Source organism: Vicia villosa, linkage group LG6 (genome assembly GCF_029867415.1).
Source record: "Vicia villosa cultivar HV-30 ecotype Madison, WI linkage group LG6, Vvil1.0, whole genome shotgun sequence".
NCBI classification, from domain to species: Eukaryota; Viridiplantae; Streptophyta; class Magnoliopsida; order Fabales; family Fabaceae; genus Vicia; species Vicia villosa.
Window position 1 is genome coordinate 113,403,691 of NC_081185.1, and position 16,476 is coordinate 113,420,166.

Consider the following 16,476-nt stretch of genomic DNA (forward strand, 5'->3'; position numbering starts at 1 on the left):
CTTGAACCCTCATGATTTTTTTCTTTATCGTGCCCTAGTTTAGGTTTCTTTTTGGAAGAGTTTTGCAGCATGTTTTGATGCTAGGGTTCGTCGAGAGTGAGGTTGCACTCTTGTGTTTATATATGGGATGAATTAGGTCAAGAAATATTGGAGAGAGAGCAAGAAAATTGATTGAAAAAGTATTTGGTTTTAATTATGCATGAAACCTTTCTTTTTTGGGTTGAATATATTTCCATACCATTTCCACGATTTATTTGGTGAATATGGACTTGATTCAATGAATGGGAATATTCCATGGTATTTACATGATTTTATTTGATTTTATTTTTAATTTTATTTGATTTAAATTGAATTTAAGTAAATAAATCCGAAAATAAATATAATAAAATCATAAAATAAATAACAAATAGTCCTTGGGCCTCGAATGAGCCTACTATCTCGTGGAAATAAATTATCTCAAAATATGTGGGCAAATTTTGGGGTATGACACCCATATAAATTACACCTGATTGTCTAAACTTGACTCATATTTGACCCAATGATGATGCATCTATTTATTTTGAAATTGCCTCCAGTTGAGCCAATACTGATATGTTTGAATCAACTGCAAAAATACCCTTTTGTTTTACTTCTTGATCACTTGAGCGAAACTTATTCTGACACATATTTTAAATCACCACTTTCACCTCATATTCATTCCTAGTTCCTAAGGTACCTTCAATTGAGGCATCAAGAAGAATTCTTGTTGGAGTTTTAAGCCCATTGATAAAGTGTGCCATCTGTTCCATAGCACTCATGTTATAATTTGGACATCTTCTTAATAAAAGTTTGAATCTCTCCCATGCATCAACTAGTGTCTCCTATTCACCTTAATCGAAGTTTAAAATTTCAACTTTTCTTTCTACAATCTGATCATTAGAAAAATACCTCTCCCGAAACTTGTCCTCTAGTTCCTTCTATGTCTGAATCATACTATTAAATATGTATTGCAACCAATCCTTAGCGCAACTTATCAAGGAAAAACCAAACAAACATAATTTTACATGATTGTCGGTTATCGCATTTAGTTTGCACATTGAACAGGTCTCATAAAATTTTGCGAGATGCTCCACAAGGTCTCTACTAGCTTATCCATCAAACGGGTTATCCCTCAAACCTAAAAGTACATAATTTTAAATATCAAAGGTTGCAGGGTTATCTGGTTGGAAACCTACAAATATCTTTCCGATATCAGTCCTCCTGCAACATCCCCCATCATTTTTCTTGGTGGATTTGCCATCTTTCCTCTCTCTTCTTCAATTTCTTCTTTAACTTGTAGTGCCTTTCTTCGTGCTCTCTAAGTTCTTCGCATTGTTCTTTTGATTTTTTAGTCTAACAATATCAACGTCGAACTTGAACCTCACATAAACGAATAATACCTCAATAGCACTGCACCAATCAAAATTGAATAAGAATAGAAGATAAAAATAAAATTAAATATAAACTATAATAACAAAATATAAAATTAATAACAATATGGAAGTGTCTATGTGTTGTTGTTACTTTTTTAAAGTTGTTAATGACAATATGTGCTTCGAATATTTTACTCCATACTTCATCATTTATTCTCCTATTTCTATATTATATTTTTTTGACCAAATTACTCATATAAATAGTATATTAGTCATAATATTTTACTTTTCCTGCAAAATTATTTTTCATTTCAGAACTCGTTTGCAAAGTCTTCCAATACACAAAATAAAAGTTAAAAAAACTAACTACCGAAACTCTTTTGCAAAGTCTTTCGGTACATTAAAAGTTAAAAACATGGACTCCTGAAACTCTTTTGCAGTCTTCAGGTACACAAAATAAAAGTAAACAATGTTAAGAAAAATTGACTACCAAAATTCTTTTATAAAATCACCCGATACACAAAACAAAAGTTAAAAAATATTTTAAAAAATGACTACCAAAACTCTTTTGCAAAGTCTTCCAGTACATAAAATAAAAGTTTAAAATGTTAAAACTTACTACCAAAATTCTTTTGTAACGTCTTCCGATACAAAAAATAAAAATTAAAACATATTAAAAAACAGACTACCAGAACTCTTTTGCAAAGTATGTCGATATACAAAATTATTGTTAAAAAATGACTACTAAAACTCTTTTGCAAAGTCTTCCGGTATACAAAATAAAAATATTTTAAAAAATTGACTACCAAAACTCTTTTGCAAAGTCTCCCGCTACACAAAATAAATATTAAAAAAAAACTAAAAAGTAAAATAGTAAATTAGTTAAAAATACACTAGGACAAAGTTGACATATATCCTAAAATGTAAGGGTATGAGAATAAATGCAGACGTATGGGTTAAATTTTCGGAAAAATACCAATAACCAAGTTTTAAAAAATACAAAAAAAATCATATTTTGGAAAAAGTTACCTGGGTATCCAGGTTTGCGGGGTGCCCTACACGTATCCCTCCTCATGACGCCTAAGTGTTATTTTTAAAGCTTGTGCACCATCCCAGATGGCCCCGTAATGCCGACCTATTTAGGGTTGCCATGTGAGGTGACGCCTATGTCCTTTTCCTTTTTTTTTATTATTTTATATAAAGTTCAATATTTAATAAATAATTAAATATACGGAAATATATACTAATGATAAAACATGCATTACAAATTTAAAATAAATACAAATATTCGAATGATAATTGTCACCGTAACGCCCATCGATTCCGCACCTAGGCGCTACCCGAACATGTCGTCGACCCTACCCTTTGAGGTTCCTGTTTTGTTTGTGTGGGTGGGCCTTGTATTATCCCCTCCATGCGCCCGTTGTCCATGTACTTCGATATCCTGCTGTCAAAGTGTTGGTTCCCCATGCCATCAAAGTTTTGTTGTGGTAGTGGGGTAGCCATATATGGTTGGTAGCACTCTGCATTTGAATTGCCTTGGTAAAAAGGCATTGTTGCTTGGGGTGTGGTGTACCATATTTTTGTTTTTGGATGCTACAGTAAAGTGACGATTGCAGGATTATTGGATCCCTTGGATCGTATTCCTTAGGTGGGCCCAAGTCGGGGCTAGGTTGGGATGTGGAGGGGTCCGCCTCATGGGGTTGGGTGTATTGACTTTGTTGTTGGTATGGAGTTTGATAATCTGCTTGGTAAGGGTATTGATATTGATGTTGATATTGATGATGGTGTTGGTATTGTTCTTGGTACTGAGTTTGGTGTTGGCTTTATTGGCATTATTGTCGGTTTTGGGGTGGTTGTTGGTTGTATATTTGTTGGCGGGGGTCGTGTAAATAGTACCAGTCGAACATATACACTTCAAGGGAGGTAACCAATATATACCAACTCATGTATTCTTCGGTTGGTTTCATTGGAAATGGGGCAACGGGGAACCGGAGAAAAAACCGGTGACGGTCCTTCCACATCTGATAAAATTTGGGTGTGCATTCTTTTAAATTTTAAACATTCCATTGGTGATTCAGTCTTTTAAGATGTCATTCACCCAAAGATGTCGGGAGAGCCAGGATTTCTTGACGCATGCCAAACTAGAGTTTCACACTGTCACTTTGGTGCATCTCCACAATGTTGAACCTTATGATAGGTGTTGTCGCAGTCCAAACAGCTTCTTCGTCAGGGTACGGCTCATGCTGTAGACCCATATATCGTCTCCAATAAAACTGCATAGGAAAAAAGGATACAATATATTATTTGAAAAATGGTTGATATTACAAATATGATTCTTAAAAAGTTTAGTGGTAATACACCCTCCAGTCGTAGGTGATCCAAAAATTATCAATACAGTACGATATTTCTCCTCAGGTTCTTACTGTAATCCATCCCTTTAACATAGAATCTTAAACAAAAAGAGAGAAAACAGATTATTTACAATTTTTTTAGAAGAGAGTGAGAAAATTGAAATAAAGTTATAAACTTACTCTGTTGCGTAAGGAAACATGTAGAGGTCGTTGCTTGCAGGGGCTAGTGTGGGCACTCTCCACCAACCCCATACTTGGAGCAAGAACGCGCATCCATAAAATGTGCAAGTATTGTATTTTGCGTTCTTACAGAGGGAACTATAAAGCATAGTCAAAACAGCAGACCCTTAGCTATATTTTCTAATTTTATTAATATTGTCAAACAAACTTAAATAAAAATTGACAGTGTTACCTGTACTCTCTGGAAATAACAGGTTACCAAACAGTATCATAAGATAACACTTAGTTTTATGAAAAATTTGTTCCTCAGTCGAGTTCTCGTCTAACTTAAGAGACTTATAATACTTTTTAAGAGTCTTTATATTGATACCTTGACCCCTCAAATTCGTGTCTCCCTCAATCCTTTCCCAAGACCTTCTCACATAGGGCATTTGCATGTTGAACACGCCCATTAACCGCCTTCCCCTCAATCGGGAGACTAGGCAACACGTGGATGTCCTCTAGTGTGATTGTACACTCACCTGTTGGAAGATGAAACGTGTGGGTTTCAGGTCTCCATTGTTATAATAATGAAAGTATGAATTTTTTATCAACGGTGTTATTAAAAACATTGATCACATGTCTGAAGCCAGCTACTTCCTGATACAGAACTATCATTGAGTCAGGAGCGACATAACCGTGAGAACGAGAATGGAATCGCGAAACATCCTAGAAGACTTATATAAATTAATGAGTATAGACACCATATAAGTATAGATGTATGGAAGAATATATGTACAAACTTACAAATGTATGAAGGTTTTCCTTAGTTCCTCTGTGCCTTTCACCCATGGTTAGAAGTTGAGACATCTTTGAAATCTCGAAAACTTACTTGGGAGCTGAAAAGTTTAAGTGTTGTGAAGAAGAGAGATGGAGTGTTTGATGAAAAATGAGTTATTGAAAAGGGTATTTATAGAAGGGATGGTGGATGATGATTTCTTTTGCTTGAGTGCCAAGTGGCTTAAATGTGACATGCATGTCGACATAGATATATGTTGCAGTATAGACGTGCATGCATGGACAAATAGCTATAGGTTGAGGTATAGGCGTGCATGCATGACAAATAGGCCGTAGGTCGCAGGTCTAGGGTCACATGCATGATAGATAGGCTATAGGTCATAGGGCTAGGGTCACATGCATGACAAATAGGTTGTAGGATGCAGTATAGGCGTACATGCAGGATCAGAATAGACTGCAGTAGACAGGTGTAGGCTCACATGCGGGACCAAAAAAGGATATAAATAGGTGTCGTCCCATATGGCGCCTTCTCTATAATGTTGTACATAGGCGCCACCCCATGTGGCGCCTTCCCGTAGATATATATTTTTTGCTTTCCATTCCTTAGTTCATTACATGTTTGCATGATTGCACTAGATAGATTGTGCATATCTGGTATACTCAACTTAGCATGGTTGTGTCTAGTCCAATCGGTTGTAAAGCATGAAACACTCCATGCATTAATCCCATCAACTGTAAACGCATGTGACGCTCCATGCATGCATCTCATCAACTGTAAACGCATGAGAGTATACAATATGCATTGTTCCCATAATTTTGTGTTGCAGAAGCAACTTTCTTCTTCTACTTAAACTAAAGAACTTCAGTACACAATGAAACATCTCATTACACACTTGTAAGCAATCAACAATGGCCTCTTCACCATAATACATTATCAATGCACATGTAAATGGTGAGATATACATTTGTGAAGCTGATGGTTTTCTGTTTAGAAACACTAAAATTACACGATTTTCTTTATACAAAAAAACAATTTTTTCTTACTTCAAAAAGATATTAGAGGCGAAGCTTGCACGGAGTGCTGTATCATAAATTTTCTACCAATATCTATTTTTTCGTGAAAACAATCCAGTGAAGTTTTTCCAAGTTGAGATCCAAGATAACGAAGACTTACATAATATGTTTACTAATCATGAGCATTTTGGTTACGACTCCATAGAGTTGTATGTTACCCTACAAGAAACGCAACTATCACAGTTGGTTGTATGTTGGCACTTTCTAATGTATGCTTTCCTATGTAAGACTAGTAAGGGAGCCATTCTCTTTAGTAAGAATTAATATTGAGAACTTAGGATAAAATTACATAAACATGATGAATATGTATTTTCAACTTTTATTGTTTGACGAGTAAAGGAATAGTGCATATCTATTGGGAAGGGTACTTATGGAAATCCCGTTTCCCTTGTCACCCCTTGTATTGTAAAACCTGAAGAAGATGGTCTAGTACGCATGATCCCAAGGTTCCTATATAAGATCTTGAATCCCTTCACAAAACCATAACTATTTGGGTGGAGTTGTGAGGGGAAGACATTGTTTGCCTTCAAAACGCTAACCTCAAAGATGGTGAAGGTATTGCATACCCCCCAAATCAACTATAACACATGTTTACATGAACAAATATTTCTCCCCTCCCATTGAGGATACATCTTACAAGAAGTCATCTTCGTTTTCAGTAGACAATATATACAAGTCCTCACACAAGGCGCCAACAAGAATTTTTATTCACTTTTGGTGGACGATATGTAAAAGTCCCTGCGTAACTTCTTTACCCTTATTTATTTATTAAATAGATAGTTAATGTTCACCACTTCATCACAAAAAAAGTACGAGCATACGTTTGAGGGTGCCATATTTGGCATTGTTAGTCAAGGGTAAGAAGAAAAAAAAGAACAATAAGAGTTGATATAAAAAATACTCCTAGAACTACTACCATTACTCACAAGCATCTATGTTTCAACATATATCTATTTCATTATACCGTCTTCTCGCTATGAACTCTTAATACAATGATGCCATAAATCCAACCTTTCTTCATGGGTATTAGGCTTAATTACATTACCACTAATGTTGCAATCTCTAAGGAACATAATCCTCTAAGGCATCATGAGTGGCTTAATAAATCTTAGTTGGCAGGGTTAGATGAAATGACAAAATGATATAGTTGTTGTGTGAGAGTATAGAAAAGAGGATAAATAAAAATGACATGCAAACATCTTTATATTTATATGAAATAAATATTTCCCGGCCTAGTAGAGATCATTATTGTGTTAAAATATCAAAGGTTCGACTTATAGGCATGAAAAGGAATGAAGGGCTTAAATTGAGTGGCCCTTCCCAATAAAACTTATTCATCACAACTTTAATGATAAAATTAAAGGACTTTTTCGAATCCCTTAACTAGTATATTGATTTTTCACCAAATAATCAAATGGTTTAAAATTAATATAGTTTTAATCGAATGTGATCAAGAGTCATGCAAACTCGCCTTAACCATTTTCTCCCTTATAAGCCTCATGCTTGAGGGAATATGGATCATTATTTCTCCCTTTAACCACTTTGCCTTTACAAGCCCAGGGCATGAGGGATTGTGGATTATTATAATAAGATTCGATCCCATTTTGGTAAGAGAGGCCCACAAAGGATTTAGTCGAGGTTACACACGTATTGAATACATGGGAGAGCTCACCAAGCTCCCTTATTTATTATAGGAGATGACTCGTCAAAGTGTGTTAACCTCCTTAAAACTAGCAAGTCCTATCACAAAAAATATCCCTAAACCTTATTAAGTTCCTTAACCACGTCTTCTATATTGGAGAAATAAGTCACCCACTTTGCTCCAGGTGGGCAAGAGTCGTGATGAACATGGTGACATTATAGAGAAAAAACCCAATATCCTTAGGGAGAGGAGGGGTGAAGATATAAATACCTAACTCCAATTCGAACTCCAATTCAAATAAGTTTTAAAAGGAAAGTTGTTTTTAAGTCACACACAATTCGAACTCCTAATTTCTTGTGTTTTTGGTAGATTGAGCCATAAATATTAATACTTTGTACCATGTAATGATTGATATTAGATGAATCGATGATAAACTTTATAATGTATATATTTCTAGTTGATGACTTTATAATGATGATGATGTTGATGAATATGTCTGAATAATGATAATGGTGTTTGGATGCTGATTATTTTATAATGATAATGAAGATACTTAATTAGTCTACGAGATTAATCTATGGTCAATAGTTTACATAACTTCAATATTAAAATCATTCTTAGGCATCCCTGCATTGAATAATCCATATAAAGGATTTAATAATGTGTGTGTCTGATTAAGAAAACATGTTATTAATGTATGACAATTAGAACCAAATTAATAAAGAGCTAAAGTGAATAACTTTTAATAGTTTGATTAGATATCTTAGACCAACTTCCGGTCATTGATTCGTTTATGGAAGGATCATAATTATTAAGTGATAGTAATAATTATATTTGTGTGATGTTGTTAATAATTGTTTTTTAAGTGGTACATAGCATGTCTTTGATATGACAAATGCAAGATATTGATATTGTATAATTGATTCTATTGTTTTTATTTATTTGCTTATATGGTTTGAACTCGAATTCTTAATTATAAAATATCTACAAGTAATAGTGATTTATAGGAATAGAGTGTGTGTCTTCACAAGAATTTGAGTTTTAAAGAAAGATCTTAGAATTTGGAAAATTTATCATAATTCTCATTGTTTGTTCAAGCTCTATCCAAGTCACTTGATATTTTAAGATTTTTATTTTTAAATGATGAAAACTATTATGTGCTATTATAATTAATATTGGTGTACTCTTTATTTGAAGGTGATTTAAATAAAATATTTTATTAATATTTTCAATTTTTATTTATTCGAAACAAATTTTATGATACATATCAACAACTAAGTCATTTCGAAGTATAGGGTCTCACATGCATTGTATGAGTATATACACTAGTATAAATTCCAACCACATTTGTAAATATATTTAAAAAATCGAAATAACTATAAAGGAAATAAACAAATTATTATATACAATCCCGTTTAAATAGGGATTCATGTCTCAATTATCCTTTTATAATGATCTTCTTTCCTTTTATGATGATTTCAATCAAATGTATATTTTAGTGTCTCAAATCAGTTGTAAGATATTCTTTGTACCATTTTGCTGTATCAGTCTGTATACGCTTGAGACTATCATTAAAATCGATATGATAAAGACCCCAATTTCCAGAATAACTAGCTTAAAATTCAAATGTATCAAATGCAGACCACAAAAAGTAACCTTGAACGTTTACGCCATCACTATCATTTTAAACATAGAAATTTTTAAGAGATGAGTCATACCGATATTTTTTAGGTTTCATCACTTTAAATTTGATTTCTTTTTTATATTATAGATAGTTAAAACAGAACAAAAAACTATAAATACTTAAAGTGAACAATACACTTTTGGGAAAAGTAAATAGTTTTTAGAAATTGCATGAAATTTAATCTCGAACAATTAAAAATTGTTACAGACCCATTTAATTATATTTTATCATGATGTCAATTTATTTTTATCATTTTTTAAACTATCCGAACACAATATCTAAATATTAAGATTATTGAATAACTACTTAAGAGTATTTTTTACTGTTAATTCAAAATCATTGACCTTTATTATAATTTAACATGTTAGAATTTCATTACTTTTATCCAAAATATATCTTGAATCAATACATTATAAAAACCAACACAATATAGTTAAGAAACATTTTTTAATTTTTTTATTACTCTTCTATACTTAAATAACAATATTAATAACATTCTTGGTAATATAAACACAATATATTAAATAAATTATTCTCACAAAAACAATAATAAATCATGCATAAACAAAACATACGCACATGTCTAATAGGTAAAAGGAATATATTCAGTTTTAAAAATAAATAACTGCATCATGATATATTTATTTATCATCAATATAATTAAAATTATGGATAAGTAAAAATGACTTACTTAATTGCTGTCTTGGTAACATTTAAATGTGCGGCAACATATGCAATTCGGTGTTCGTCCTTCAATGGATTTGAGATTTTTGAAGAAGCAATACCTACATAAATATGATTTTACAAAAATTATACTAATTAATATTTTTGTAGCATAAATTATAGATATTTGTTATAATATTCTAAATGTGATAAAAAGCACCACTAACCATTTTCAGTGATGTAGACTTTCGGATTTTTGTACTTTTCCTTAATGTAGATTAGGAAATTATATAATCCTTCGGAATAGACATTGCTCCAACCATATTGATCCTATAAATTATCAATATTGAACAAAAATCAAAAATATTATAATAATGTTATTCCCCTAACATATATCATTATTTAAGTTCTTATCGTTATCTTCTCACCTTGAAACCAAGAATTTTTCCTTCTGCATTGGAATCTGTAATTATGAAGTAAATGGCCCAAAAAAGTTAATAATTAATTATTATAATCTAATTTAATCTTACACGTAAAATAAGAGAAATTTTATTAATAGAATGTGTGTTATTAACACTTGTTTCTAGAGTGATGTGTTTTGTATACCATTTTTGTATACCATTTTTACACCTTAAAAGTAAAATTTAATTTAAGAAAAAACTTACCTTCTGAAACTGCTAAAGCATCATAATTGTCGGCCATAATCTTAGTTCGGTTTGATTCATGTCTAACAAAGTGAGAAGTATAATAATTGATCCCAATAAAATTTGTGCTTCCTTTTAACATATGTTTCTCCTTTTTAGTGAATTTTGGTAGCCTAATTCCCACCAACTCTTTCATTATTCTTGGATAATCTCCATGAAACACTAGATCTAAAATCCTACATGTTGGAATGAAATGTTGCTAAATATATTTTTTATATATATGTAATTACCTTTCAAAGAAGATATAAAACATTAAATAAACATAACATCAAACTCGTGATAATGCACACTAGGTGTGTTGTTTGTAGGGTAAGTAAAAGAGACTTACCATCCCCAATAGAAATCCATTAGTCGTTGAGCAACAACCACATCTTCTGGATTAGAACTATAAGGAACATATCTTCCTGATGAAATAACAAGTCCAATTTCTCCCCTTTGTATTGCCTATATCAAATATTCAATAGAAAAATAACAATAATTTATTTCTTATATAAATTATCCTTATTTTATAAACCTTTGATTAAAGTTACTAACTGTCAAGGTAGTATTTTTTTAAATTTAAACATATGAATTATAACTATTATCAATACTTTTATCGATGGTTTGTATTCCACTCACTCATGTTGTGAATCTCAATTGTTGATCTACATATATTTTAATCTAATATTCATACTATATATGTAACATAGAATATCTAAAATATATCTTACTTGGAATTTTGTTGTGTATAGCTTTGATGTTATAGCATGGACCCGAAGGAAGTTATGAACTAGAGTATATGTCTTTGTACATATTTTCGTATTTATGCAGGTCTGATCAGAAGATATATTATCAATATTGAACATGTATTGAACTATAGCTGTGAACTCTGCCTCGTTGATTGTAGTCCAATGTTTCACTCGATCTCCATGTGTTTTGAATAAGAGCTCACTATAATCCTTGTAATATTTACTGAAATTTGTTTTTTTACATAAATAATATAAGCATAAATGTTGAGATTTTATAATCTTGGTGTACACTAACTTTAAGGTCAAATAAGTTAATCAAAAATAAATTATTAAAATGAGATGATATTGAGGAAAATTTACACAATGGAGCGATTTAAAAAGCCACCATGCTTTTGTTTAAGGGCTAATGGATAGTCAAAGTGCATGATACCCACAAAAGGTTCAATACCTACACATTCAAATAAAAAATGGATCATGTAAAAGCAAAAAAAAAAAGTGTATGTATTTTTAACAAAATTCTCGTTGAATCTGATTATTGCAATGAATGTTATATACTTTAAGCAATACCATTTTTGAGTAATTCATTGATCAAGTTGTTGTAGAAGTTGATACCTTCTTGATTTATACCTCCTTTCAAAGTTCCATCTATATAATCGATCATTAAAAATAAATAAAAAGATAAGTATATTTGTATTATGAAGTATTTCAAAAACGATACATTATAACATTAACTGTTATGCATTTGAAAATGATTATTTTTCTGATAACTTTAGTACCACCAACAATAAACATCAAATTTTAATTTCGAGAAGAAAGACACAAACATTTACAAATTTAGCATAAGTGTTACACAGATATGACATGTTATATACATTCAAAACAAGTATCAACAAAATGAGCTAAAGTCTCTAATATTTAAAAAGAAACAAAAAAAACTTATAAAATAAATTTAAAATCCAAAAATAAGTAAGTGGAATAAAAAAAGTATAGTTTAACCTACCTAAACATATAAAATTCTATTTATATTAATAAATTTAAATATTATTTAGTGTTTGGATTACTGTTGTTTAAAATTTAAATTAATGTTAGAATTGTATTGTGGTAATAAGGTCAACACAAATACAATTGTTTTAATTTTTTTAAAATAATTTAAATTACAATTTTAAGTTTGACGTTTATTTTTGAAGTTTTTTTGTATTTCACTTTGATGCATTAGATTATAGATTTTTGACTTTCTTATCCTTATATTTTTCCCTTTTATTTTAATCCATGTTATAAAGGTTGAAAGTGACAAAAATAAATAAAGAGTTTAATATTTTTAAATTAATAGAACAAAATGTATAATACTTAGAATTTAAGAAAACAAAATAGAATACAAAATAAATTAAAGAAATTAAAATATCTAAGATTTGTATCTTAAAGAGGAAGAAATGAATAACAAAAATCTAAAAGACCAAAGTAAAATCTAAAAACAAGTTAAACGACTAAAGTTATAATTTATAATTTTTTTAAAATCATAGAAAAATAAAATTTCTTGTTTAATTTCCAAATTAAAATTTTGTTTAATATTCTTCACTTCAAATACTAATCAATGTTCGGGTGAAAATCAAATATAAAGATCGGACCAAAAAAAAACACATTTTTAAAATTAATTAAGAAGAACATAATTTATACTCGAACATAAGATATTATAGATTTAAAGATAGCAATAAAAGGAAGAACCGAAACACCAAATATTACTCAAATGTTAATCCACTTAACATTCATCTTCTGCGAAATATGATTGTATGTTAACAAAAAACTCTTGTAGATATTTTTTAACAATGTATCCACTCATTTTTTTTATAAATTCAATCATATAAATTAATATGTTTAAAATATTTTATTGTTTTAGATATTATAATATATTGTGTAAGTTTGAAGAAATTACCTGGCAATATTCTACTCCAAGAGATGGACATTCGATAAGAATTTACTCCAAATTTCTTTAAATGTTGCACGTTGTAGCAACCTGCCCTAAAAATTTAGCTTTTAGAGTCGCCACCTATTCTGAAGGGCGAATAGGAAACCCTAAGCAGTATAGAGATCAGGGTAAGATACTATATTCAGGTCGAGGGAAGGTGTTAGGCACCCTCAACCCTTTCCTATGGCTTTGAATCTAAGGTCAACAATTTTATGGCTAAGAGTATTAAGGTAAGGTTTATGCTTTCGAGGGTTAAATAATTAAGGGAAATAAATCGGGAAAAATGAGATTTAGAAGGAAGGGGACTCGCCTTGTTGCCAAGTGCCTACGTACCTCCTTATGGAGGATCAGAGTCTACGTAGTTCGGGCACAGGATTGTACGCCTTTAGAATTGATTATGAATGTATTTGAAATTGTTTGGAGGCTTTTTGAATGGCCTATCGTAGTTTTAGAAGTTTTGATTTGAAAATCGCAGTTGAATGGATAAAAATCCGTAGTATCGTGGTTTAGTGTGTTTTAGGTGTTTTGTGTGAATACAAGATTACACTCAAAGATGTTTTTGATTCATGGCAAACTCAATAAGCATTCAAACAACAAAGCGGGAGCAGAAAACTCAAAGAAAAGCAAGCATTGATCACTCATGACAGAACAGGTTGATCTATTATGCATATAGGTCGACTCAACACAAGCAAAACAAGAAGAATGCAGAAAAGCAGCAGTTAGGTCGACCTACCATCAACCCAGGTCGACCTAAAATGGAGAAAAATCCATATACTTCTGCTAGGTCGACTCACACATCATCTAGGTCGACCTAAATTGATGAAATTTACATACCAGTCTGCTAGGTCGACCTACACAACAACTAGGTCGACCTAATCTGAGAAAATGTCCCCAGAATGCATCTGAAGAGGATTCTGGTCGACCTACTCCTTTAACAGGTCGACCTAACTGGGAGCAAAATTCTGCAAGTTCTGCTAGGTCGACCTAAGCACTAAAAGAGGTCGACCTAACTGATCAAGAAAGTCAAAAATTCTGTTTCTCTCATCTCCAACTGTTAAGCTATCATATATATTGTCCAAGGTTCATTATTACAAGCAACACCAACGACTGAAAGATACACAAAGGCTTCTCATCTTCGTTCTTCGTCATCTCCAACACAATTACACATAATCATTCTTGCGTTGAGGGTTAGTGATCGAGTTCGATAACGTCCATGGAACGGAATTGAAGATTCCTAGTGGGTGAAGATTTGTGGGGTTTTTGGTGAATAAAATCTGCGGGTTTTGTCCTCCAAGATAGGTGTTTCTTGGGGGTTTTTATCAAGAGGTTTCATCGAGGATCCGGCTGAGTGTGAAGATTGAAGAACAAGGGTTCGAGGGAATTGAAGACACTGCAGAAAGGGATCAAAGTGAAGCTCTTGGATAACCTTGATCTGACTCAAGATTAAGGGGGAAGAAGATTCAAAGGATCGACATAATTGGTTTATGGTTTATCGCTTTGTTATCTTCTTTGTATATACTACTTTCAACATTAATGAAAGATTACCCAATTTCAGTTTGGAATTGGGGGCAGACGTAGTCGTAGCGAGGACGATCGACGAACTGCCTAAACAAATATCGTGTTCTTGTCGCTTTTACTTTTTCATTTACGTTCTGTTCATATTTGGTTATAATAGCAAATTGATCAACGATTCGAGTGTTAAGATTGTGAATTAAGAACTTACATAAACATCACAATCCATCACATATTGAATCACCGTCAATTTGATCATTATCACCAAGTGTTTGTATAATTGTTTCTATCACTTTTACTGCATTGCAAACATTGTCCATCATACAAGAAGTTAATCTGATTTTCAATAAGAGCAACGCTTTGATTCTGCAAAGTATACTCTTATCACTTACCTCAAGTTTTTGACTGGTTTTAAACACATATACAATCGTTTCGATAGTGGTTCGGAATAGACGCGAGTCGATTCAGAATCACTTCCGCTGAAAAGTCGTTTAACTCCGTAAAACTGTGAACGATCTATTCACCCCCCCTCTAGATCCTAAGGCCAGCGTCTAACAAGTGGCATCAAGAGCTCTGGTTTATTCCGTGCTACGTGAAACACTTATTGGATAGATGGCTTCCGGACCTAAAGGGGCTCACAATAGAGCTCCAGTTTTCAACGGTGAAAACTATGGCTATTGGAAGGATTGTATGTGTGTCCACATCAATGCAATTGATAGGAACATCTGGACAGCTATTGTCAATGGTCCCTTTCAGATCACCATGACAAATGCAGCTGGTGCAGTTGTTCCAAAACCAGAAAATACTTGGGATGCTGAAGATGAAAAGAGATATGCATACGATTGGAAAGCGAGAAACATTATAATCTCAGCTCTAGGAGTTGATGAATACTATCGCGTTTCCCATTGTAGATCAGCTAAAGCTATGTGGGACACATTGCAAGTTGCCCACGAGGGAACGAATGATGTCAAACTAGCTAGGATCAATACGTTAACTCAAGAGTTCGAACTCTTCCACATGGAAGATGGTGAATCCATCGAAAACATGCAGAAGAGATTCGTTCACCTGAAAAATCGGTTAAATTCTCTTGATAGACCTGTTTCCAATGCAGTTGCTACTAACAAAATCTTAAGATGCTTGAACAGGGAATGGCAACCCAAGGTTACAGCAATAAAGGAAGCAAATGATCTAAACACCTTAGACATTACCACTCTCTTTGGCAAACTAGAGGAACATGAACAACACCTTAAGTGCCTTGACATGCATGAGAAAAGGGCAAAGAAAGAAAAGAACATGGAGAAAGAGGTAGAGAAGAAGTCAATAGCTCTAAAAGCTTCAAGCTCCAAGACCTCAAGACAAGAGCCAAAGGATAGTGATACAAGTGATGACGAAGACTCCGATGATGAGGAAATGGGACTGTTTGTGCGAAGATACAACAAATATCTAAAGAAAAATGGAGCAAAACATTTTGACAAAGGCTTGATCAACTATAGAAAGCAATCAAACAAGTTCAAACAAGATGACGACAACAAAGGAAAAATCAAAGGCCTTTGCTTCAATTGTGGGAAAGCCGGTCACTACAAACCGGATTGTCCATACCTTAAGAAAGAAAAGGAGAAGAACCAAAGCAAAGGTCATAACAAATCTAAAAGAGCCTACATAGCATGGGAAAGTGATTCATCTAGTGAAAGCTCATCAAGCGATGAAGAAGAATCAGCAAACCTATGTTTCATGGCTCATCAACACAAGAAAAAGAAAGATGTAAGTCATCTTAAACCTGAACTCGTAGATAAGGTATCTCATT

At 32.5% G+C, this 16,476-nt stretch overlaps 1 protein-coding gene across 7 annotated transcripts in view; it reads right to left on the bottom strand.

Annotated features, from left to right (window-relative positions):
* Positions 1–373: 373 nt before the first annotated feature.
* The window catches only part of LOC131609644 (furostanol glycoside 26-O-beta-glucosidase-like), a 33,282-nt gene continuing 17,179 nt past the window's right edge, over positions 374–16,476 (bottom strand). For 2 of the 7 annotated variants that reach the window (XM_058881405.1, XM_058881403.1), the window contains 10 exons: positions 11,765–11,842; positions 11,558–11,645; positions 11,180–11,420; positions 10,798–10,913; positions 10,431–10,645; positions 10,194–10,228; positions 9,993–10,095; positions 9,794–9,887; positions 3,926–4,063; positions 1,450–3,843 (listed from right to left, as the gene is read on the bottom strand). In XM_058881405.1, coding sequence (XP_058737388.1) covers positions 3,783–3,843; positions 3,926–4,063; positions 9,794–9,887; positions 9,993–10,095; positions 10,194–10,228; positions 10,431–10,645; positions 10,798–10,913; positions 11,180–11,420; positions 11,558–11,645; positions 11,765–11,842 — 1,169 coding nt within the window. In that variant the 3' untranslated portion in view covers positions 1,450–3,782. The other 5 variants (XM_058881404.1, XM_058881406.1, XM_058881407.1 and 2 more) reach the window with 5 other exon arrangements.